Source organism: Crocuta crocuta, unplaced genomic scaffold, assembly GCF_008692635.1.
Source record: "Crocuta crocuta isolate KB4526 unplaced genomic scaffold, BGI_CrCroc_1.0 scaffold223, whole genome shotgun sequence".
Lineage (NCBI taxonomy): Eukaryota > Metazoa > Chordata > Mammalia > Carnivora > Hyaenidae > Crocuta > Crocuta crocuta.
In genome coordinates this window covers 1,469,608-1,479,042 of record NW_027529426.1, presented here as the reverse complement: position 1 = coordinate 1,479,042, position 9,435 = coordinate 1,469,608, and the positions used below count along the sequence as shown (strand labels likewise).

The following is a 9,435-nucleotide window of genomic DNA, read 5'->3' as shown; positions in this document are numbered from 1 at the left end:
GACATATTTTCCTTTTCTGTCACTTTTTTGGTTGGTTGATGTCAATGGAAAGGAGACCTCTGGAAAAAAGTTAATCCCTTTGTTACTTACTGGCTATAACATCCTATCATTCAGTAACTTAAACACTTGATATTTAAACATCATAATATAGTGTTTCTACCAACTGAGCCAGCCGCACTGATTACCACTTAGTATTTGGAAGAGCACACTGCCTTCATTTGGGGGTCATGGGGAGGGACACAGGATCAGAGAGGAGGGAACGCTGGTCTGAGAATTCAGAGTTGAAGGTGAGTAGAAAACTTACCAGACACCAACTACGTGATCTCGGGCACTGGCAGTCAAGTAATACTTTTGACTTTTAAGGTTAAAGTGGTTTTAAAACATTTCTTGGCCCTTTATGGCAGGAACGGGATTGCACTCAAGTGTGTGTCCTCCAGAAGTGTTTTGATAGTGACTTAACACAGAGGGTTCCATGCCTTGTAAGGATGAAATGTCCCCAAAGAGTGATTCCTCTCCCATTTCAGTCATCATGAGACTCTAGAATAATTACTGGTTAAACACTCAAGAACAGTATGATAATATTTGCCATAAATTTAGGAAGGCAGAAAAAAATATTAGCAAGGCCAGTAAAATAAAAATGAGGGAAAAGAGACAAGAGAAAAAGGGCAAATGGGGGCCACTAAGAGCAAAGAGGGAATACTGAAAATAATAGCCACCAAAGTCCGGTAAAGCCCGTGAGCCTAAATGACATATTAATAACCTAATGTAAAAAATCTCTTAATAGTCAAAACATCTTATTTCATTTTTATTTATATTATTATTATTTTTTAAAATGTATTTACTCTTGAAAGAGAGAGAGAGAGGGAAAGAGCATGCATAAGTGGGAGGGGGGCAGAGAGAAAGGGAGGGAGAGAATCCAAGCAGGCTCCACACTGTCAGCACAGAGCCCTTCACGGGGCTCAATCCCATGAACCGTGAGACCATGACCTGAGCCAAAATCAAGAGCCAGATGCTTAACTGACTGAGCTAACCAGGGGTCCCTCATCTTATTTCATTTTTAAGGGGAAGTGTAAACAATCCTAAATCCAGAAATAAACACAGATAAAAGGATTTGATTTTACATACAAACTAGGCAAATGTTCTGCACTCACCGTGTAAACAAAGTTTCCCAACAGCAGATAATCAGAGGTTTTCCCATTTCCAAATACAGTACCTAGATGACAGGAAGAGAGACTTGTTAGAAATGAAAATAAATGTGGTCCTTTCAGAATCCTTTCAAAGACAAATTAGATTGCACATATTGAACAAAAGAAGGGAAACCAAGGGTCACACACGAGAGCCAGAAACTAGGCTAATTAAAAAAAAATGCAAGAAGTCTCACAAAATTGCTATGAATGTGGGTCACACAGTAAAAACAATTTTTTCCAATAGTCAACATGAAGGAGGAAAATGAACTTGTTAACCAATTCTTTGGATCCATGAGATTGGGAAAAAATAAATCGAACTAAGTGTAGAGCAAAGCCGAAAGTTATGGGCATTGAGACAGAAGACATCCTGAGCCCTTAAGAAAGAACTCTGCTAACAATATTGATGAGGGTTTCAGGGAGGCTTCTTACTTTCTCTCAATAAAGTTGTTGGGGGATTCATAAACGCAACTCACAGAAGACTGAGGAGCACCAATATGGTTGGAGGCATAAGGCTCTTAGAAGGTCTGACTGAATTTAGGGGCATATTTTAAAGTATTTTGTTATTCCAGAAATAACTAATGAATGTGGCTTTAGAAGAAGGGAGTGGTAGCTAACAGTGAAAAATCAGGATTACCGTTAAATTAAAAAACTAAAAATAACTGAATAATCAAATCACTGGCACCACAGAAAAATGTAAAACTCAAGGTGTAGGCAACACAATATTCTATTTATATGAATAGTGAACAGTATTTATTCAAAGTCTCACATGTAAGGACAAAATATGTTAACGTATGGGATGAACCAGGCAGAGCGGTGCTAGTATGAAGAGAAGGAATAGTCAGGTGAGTTTGGGCGATACAGAGTCGACTGGTTCTGGGACTAGTTGTATCATGTTGGTGTATGATCAGTCTCCAGGGAACTCAGTTTCTTCACTTAAAAGATGAAGTGAAACTAACCACCCTGGAGGAGTTTTGAGATTAAAATGAGGTTCCACATGTAAGGGCACCAAGCACAGTGTCAGTGCTGGGAGCGTGTGGTAGGGGCTCCATCATGTGACCCTACCCCTCTAACATTTTTGGTGAGAAGTAATCAGGAAGGGCTGCTTAATGGCTTGGCAGTTGAGAGGACTCCTTTTGTCTGTGGGGGTATTCCACGATTAGGGATATAGGAGCTGGCGTCTGGGTCTTATGAGTGCATTGTGGACAAACTTGTGTCTGCAATTAATCTGCAAATTTCCATGCAACTAAATTAACATACTCGTACATCTACAAAATAACTGAAAGTGTCTTATGATCACTTCCTGTTTTCTATGCATTTACACAGATCTCTTAACCAAAATATATTAAATTATCAAAAATAATCACATTTGGGTCCAAGTAATAAACCTTCTGATCATGACTGGTTCATCATGAAGAAGCCAAAGATTCATTTCAAGATCAGTGAGAAAAAAATTGAAAGCCTATTGTGGAATTTGTCAGATTCAGCATTTGGATGATTTAGGCAAATCATTCATTCTCACACTTTCTCATCTCTAGACTGTTTTACACTATTGAGGATCCCCAAAAGCTTTTGTTTAAGTGGTTTATATCTATTAATGTTTACTAAGTTAGAAATTAAGGCAGAATATTTACAAATATGTATTGATTTATCTAAAAGTAATAGTAATAGACACAATACATATAGTATAAACAGATTTTATAAACAATTATTTCCATAAGCCGAGCAGGTTAGTGAGAAAATTGGGATTGTTCTACATTTTTATAATCTGTCTAATGTCTTGCTTAATAGAGGCAGCTGGATTCTCATACTGTTGTGGTTGAAATATATGAAGGAAATTCATCTTCACAGAGACATGGAGTCATAGAGGAGTGTTTAACAATCTTTTCTAATGACATTCTTTGATACTACGTCAAAACTCAACAAGTAGTTTCTTAAAGGTTATGATGTGGAACCTGAAACAGTGTCAGTGAACTTTCAGTGTTCTAGTTACATTAAGATCAATGGCTCCACTTGACACTTTGAGTGGATTTCAACCCAGGAAGGATTCTGTAACCTCATGAAAGGAGCTGGTTCAGCTCACAGCTCGTATTCTGCCTGGTCCAAGTCTCACCGCTGTGAAGCAGAACGGCTTTCTGCTCACTTCCCGGTTTGTCACACAGACTAGTAATGAGACGTGCACCAGGTTTCAAGATTTAACAGAGGTATTCATTTTACAACTCCTTCAAGGACATTCTTAGGTGAAACTGGCTTTTGTTGTTTTTTTCATGTGGGTGTCTGGCAGGGAAGACTATACTGTCCACTCCACAGTGGCACCACGATTTGTGCTTAGGTACCAGCAATTTTACCCATGTTGGTTTTGTATCAGCCATGTAAAAAGAAAAATCATGTCCGGATAATACTGTAAAACTTTTGAAATTCTGACCTCAGGTACCACAAAAATGGTCATGGGTATTTACAGGTGTCTATAGGCCATACTTTGAGAAGCAAGTAAATAAATGAATATTTCGCTGCACTTTCTATAGCCTTACATTTCCTGTGTACCTCATCCTTTCAAGGGCTATAAAACCAAACCAAACCAAACCAAAAACCTTTCCTTATTTAAAAAGTTAAAAATAAGGCAAAAAACCAAACCCCTCAAGATTAGAATGTTATAGGGTAATTTATGCCAGTGCCATTCAAGTCCTAAGAAGAGATAGCACGCGAGCCCTTGACTTGGCTGGTCTGGGATCTACAGGCGGCACCCTTTCTATGAACTGCCTCTGCTGATGGTAGCTGGCTCGGGCAGGTTCTGGGAAACTGCGAACATGCAACGGGAGTCCTAGGGTCTGTTTCCCAGGAGCTGGAGTTACTTGGGAATTCCTTTCAAACTCTTTCACTGTTAAGGCATTTTAGATGCTATTGGGCTTGAGATACTTTTGATATTTTCTTTTTTCTAATTTAGAATGCTGAAAGAGCAAGAGATGGACATGCGTCGTCTTTCATACCTATGTTGGTTTTGCAATCTGAATATAAAGTTTACCTAGGGAAGTTGTCTAAGGTCCTACTTTGTACCCTACATCTCAATATCCCATGGCTCCAAAGAGTGGAAGCAATCTAAATGTCCATCAACGGAAGAATGGATAAGCCAAATGTGGTAAATCCATACAACGAAGTATCATTCAGCCGTAAGAGGTGAAGCACTAATTCATGCTTCAACATCAGCCAAGGCCACATATTACATGATTCTGTTTTTATCAAATGTCTGAAACAGGCAAATCCACCAATAGCAATGAGTGGTTACCAGGGGCTGGTTGGTGTGGGGATGGGGTGGGGAGGGAGGGAGCAAAGGAGACTAACTGCTAATGGGCATGGGGTTTCTTTATGGGGTGATGGGAGTATTCTGCCATTGGATAGTAGTAAATTTGTATAATTCTGTGAATACACTAAAACGCCCTGAATTGTACAATTTAAAAGGGTGGATTTTATGGTATGTGCTTTATTACCTCCAAAAAAAAAAAAAAAACCCCAAACAAACAAAAAAAAACCCAAACCCATTCTGGTTCTCCGGGCCTATCAAGAGGCTATACTTTAATTGGGTTTTCTTACCACTCATTTCCATGGCTCAGAAAATGAGAAGTATTTAGTGTACTGGCAGGGAAATTAGCAAAGAAATGAGATAAAAATCTCTGATTCGGACACGAAGCCCCTGCCCTCCCTGTAACATTCACCCCATATGTGCCACGTGTACCCATGAAGTGACAGCTCACTAACTAGGTATTGTTTTCAACACTGCAAGTACAACACTGAACCACATGGGCAACCCCTTCTGGAACTCAGATTCGAACGGAGGAGAAAGACAAAATTAAAAAATGAGCAAACATGTCAGGCCCTGATAGGCAAAGATTTCATGAACAGACTAAAGGATAGTGAGGACGAGCAGCAGGGACAGTGTTCGTGGCTCTCCCGGAGCTCTGGCCTGAGGCAGGGAGGGAGAGAACTGGCTGGAACATCTGGAGGAGGAAGTCAGAAGTGCAGGCTGCACCCCCCTCCCCCCCAGGAGAGACGCAGGTGGAGTTAACTCTGGAGACGGCTGTGCATTTCGTCTAAACTCCACAGAAGTCGGTGGGTTTGTGAGGAGCGAGGCACGTGGTCCAGGCTCCTTTTACGAGGACCACCTTGCCTGTGGAGAACAGGACGTAGGTGGGCAAGAAGGGGCCGCACGCTGGCTCTTCTGTCGCCAATCGTTAGCTCAGCGCTGGTGAGGGAAGGCCTATACTTCTAAAGGGCGGACAGACCCCTCCGCTGGGGTGGGTGTCATATTTTCAATGCCTGTAGTTTGGGAGCAGAGGCCCCGAATGGCCGGCCACCTTCCTCGGGATCTCAGGCAAAGTCCACCCTGGGGGGGACACCGCAGCGCAGTGCTAGCGGGAGCGTCACCGGGATCGCGCTCTAAAGTGGCCGCTTTATCATTTTACGTGTACATGCGATTCACCACCATCCTCTCTCTCAGGACTGACAGAGGAAAATCACTCCCTCAAAACAAGCAGAGGAAAAGCTTACGCTCCGAGATGGAACATAAAAACACACTAAAAATCACATTCAGAACGTCGGCTTGTGTCTACTTGAAACCACTAGCATGTCAGATCAGGTTCGGTATAAAGAGCTTCGAATGGGCCTCAAAGGTATAATAAATGGACAACATAAAATATTAGCACTATTGTCTTCAAACTCTACATCAACGGAGGGAAAAAAGAGCCCTAAAATTTAACTCTCCACAAGTTTGGAAAACAGGAGATGTGGAGAAGTAAGGCTTTGCATATATTAAATCACTTCGCTCCCAAAGGAATAATAAAAATCTTTAAAGTGTGTACAGCTTTTGGATGCATGTATTTTAAGTTAAGGAAAACAGCATAAAATGAAACACTGCGATAATTTTTAACATATATTGACAATGAGTTATTTTTCTAAAAACATAAAAAGTCATCTCTTAGCATTCATATCCTTTCTACTTACCATACTGAAGGGCTTTTAGTGGAAACCAAAACAGAATAACTGAGTGGAAGAGGCCATTTAAACAATGAACCCAGAAAACCTGAGGGAAAACAAAAATCCATGAGAACCATTTGCGATAAACTAGCTCTGTGAACTCTGACCTTTCTTTTTATCTGTGAGCTAGATTCACAAAACGTGTTTCTGTCGGGCCACCGCTGTGAATTAATAGAACTGACAGACACTTTCTGCCTCTTAGACCTTCATGGGTCATTTATTTATTTTTATGTTTCTCAAAATGTTTTTTCAGCTTCACTGAAATTTTTTCTGCTTTTTGAAAGCCAAGTATTAAACGTTTAAATTTCTTCCTGGAAAGGAAAATAATATTTAAAAGATGTGTAGATCTTGAAATTCTTTAGGTGCGACTGTTTTCCTAATTCCAGAAGGACAGACTTGAAAAGACTGTAATTGGGTGAAATCCCTACTTTCCCTTTCCCATGTGTAGTACGAGTTTAAACTTTTCGATGGTAAGGACGTAACTCATCCTCTACCCACCCCCTCCCCCAGATTATATGCTAGAAATAACAAGCATAACATTTGTGTAACTCTTTAAAGCATTGTCACTATTACTGAATTTATAAGAGGAGTCCACAACTTTTAACACCTGTCAACATCAAACTTCCTACAACTATAACATCGTTTTAGTTAGTACTTTTCTGCATCGATTGTATTTTAAGAACAAGGGAGTGTGTACGGCTGGTACTTTCTCCGTGGTGGGGACGTGCAAGATTAAGTTATAGAAAAACTGTTTAGAATTCTTTTAAAATGGCCTTTTGAAGAGTTGCAGTTTTGTCATTTAAAAGTGCTTCTTGCAAGCAACACTTATGCTAAATAAAATTGGCATGTATTAATAGTTTTAAGCTGTTCAAACAACAGAAATTAAGTTGCCTGCCTCCCAAAATTTTCCACTGTGATCTCAATCTCCTTTGTTAGCTCACCCGGCCACACTGGATTGTATGATCCAATTTACGCTCCAATACATTACACATTTGAACTTGTGTTACTCATTAACCTTTGTCTCTTCTCCTCACTATGTCATTACCACAAGTTTTTATTTGACAGAAAGCACAGGTGGGTGCAAGAAAAATTAGTTCTACTTTTCCATTTTCCTGACCGATACTTATTGTCACATGCTAATCCCTTAACCCCTGTCACGACCTCAGAACCTCCGACCCTTTTTACCATAACAAACGTAATCATCATCATTCAGGGCAACAATGCTTCTACACTGGGGACCCACAGCAACTGCTGGGTATACAACTATGCATTTTGTAGCCATTTGTCCCTGAATTTTAAAACACTTAGATGGGATTTAATCAAAGATTTTTCACTGAAATCATGAGACAATCCATAAAGTGCTATTAAAAATGGTTGGCAACTTGTGTATAAATTTTCAAAGGATGGCGAAGTTGTATAATCTATTTGGCTTGATCTGATGACTTTTGGAAATGCATGGGCTCTGCAGATAATGAAATACTTTGTAAGCAGCAAAAAAAAAAAAACAGCGAAGGATACAAGGAATGATGCTTGTGCATTGAAACTAGAGACTACTTTTTCTTTGGCCACAAGACTGTCCAAGTTCCCATGTGTAAAGGGCCTGAAAAGATGTGACTTTCCAGGAATGGCTTTGGATAATCATGGGAGGATCAATTTAAGTTTATAAGCAAGAGTACCATGGCCAAGTCTGTGGCTGGGAAGTTAACTCTTGAGAGAGCATCGTGGAGCCTGAGCTATGATAGACTGGTCACCTGTGACTGAGGTTCATACAACAGTCCAGGTCAGTGAGAATTACTGTTAGTATGCTCCTGGAACTTTCCCAGCTCTCAGATCACCTTTCCAGGAAAACAAGAGTTCACAGTCCATGTATCTGCCCTGTGTCTTACCATCACTTGAAAATACCCATCACAGGGCATGGAGGAGGGCACTTGTTGGGATGAACACTGGGTGTCATATGGAAACCAACTTGACAGCAAACTATACTAAAAAAAACAAAACAAAACAAAAACAAAAGAAAAAGAAGAAAATACCCATCACAGGTAATGAAAAGAATTTATAGCAAGGTGGCAGGCACCATTTAATACAAAGTGGACATCATAAATAAATTTTGAAAAGTCCAAAAATTGGGGCGCCTGGGTGGCTCAGTTGGTTAAGCATCCGACTTCAGCTCAGGTTATGATCTTGCAGTTAGTGAGTTTGAGCCCCGCCTTCGACTCTGTGCTGAAAGGTGAGCGCCCGGAGCCTGCTTCTAATTCTGTGTCTCCCTCTCTATCTCTGCTCCTCTCCCACTCGTGCTCTGCGTCTCTCTCCCTCTCTCAAAAATAAACAAACATTAAAAAAATTTAAGCATCCAAAAAATTAAAGCATACATATTGCATACTATACATACTAATCGTTTTAAGAGACCATTAAAAATACTTTTCAGAACCAGTGGTCCAGGATATATCAGTTTTTGTTTTTTTGTTTCATTAATTAACCAAGTTCAGTTATTGAAAACCGTGCCAACAAGTCGGAAGTGCACACCTGGACACGCAAGCACAGCGCATTCATGAAGACCTTGTCTCAGAAGATGAGTAACGTCCTGGCTATCAAGTTAGCACCTTCGTTTCCAGGGAGAGCTTAGAGGAAGTGAAATACATTTTACTTTATTCTCTTGGTTTACCGAGAATAAATGTCAGTGAGCTTCCCATATTAATAAATCTTAAAAAGATCCTGAATTAACTGTCCTAAATTCAAAGCACTGAATTTAGATTACATCTGATTATTAGTAACACATCAATAAACACATGCTCTATTCGATGGAAGAAGTTGTGTGAAGGTGTATTTGTGGCTTTTATCATAGTTTCAAAATAGCATTTGCCTTGACTGTTACAAAATTAAATCTTTTTCTTTCACTTACACTGAACAGAAACCTGAATTACTAACAAATACCAGTGGAAAGACTTTAGAATATAAACCTGAGGGAAAGTAAACTATGCAAAAGTAAAGGAGATATTTTTGTTGTTGGGATGAACACAACCATGACCCCAAGGGGTGACAAACAGCCCACAATGTGTTATATATGGTACAAACTCAGAATGTGATTTTAGGTAAACGTCAGATATTTTATCTTGTATTTAGAGTTTCATGGCTTGGAAATACTGAGTATTATGACTAATCGAGTTATTGGCCAGAGATTATAATGCCCAATTCAATCTAATATTCTAATGAAGTTGAAGTTATT

The 9,435-nt window shown here is 39.7% G+C and overlaps 1 protein-coding gene across 1 annotated transcript in view; it reads right to left on the bottom strand.

The window, feature by feature from the left end:
- Positions 1-9,435, bottom strand: part of ATP8A1 (ATPase phospholipid transporting 8A1) — a 203,370-nt gene that overhangs the window by 46,045 nt on the left and 147,890 nt on the right. The window contains exons 30-31 of the mRNA XM_077758868.1: positions 6,180-6,258; positions 1,152-1,213 (exon numbers count right to left, since the gene is read on the bottom strand). Of these exons, the coding sequence (XP_077614994.1) occupies positions 1,152-1,213; positions 6,180-6,258 (141 nt within the window). The remainder of the gene's footprint in view (positions 1-1,151; positions 1,214-6,179; positions 6,259-9,435) is intronic.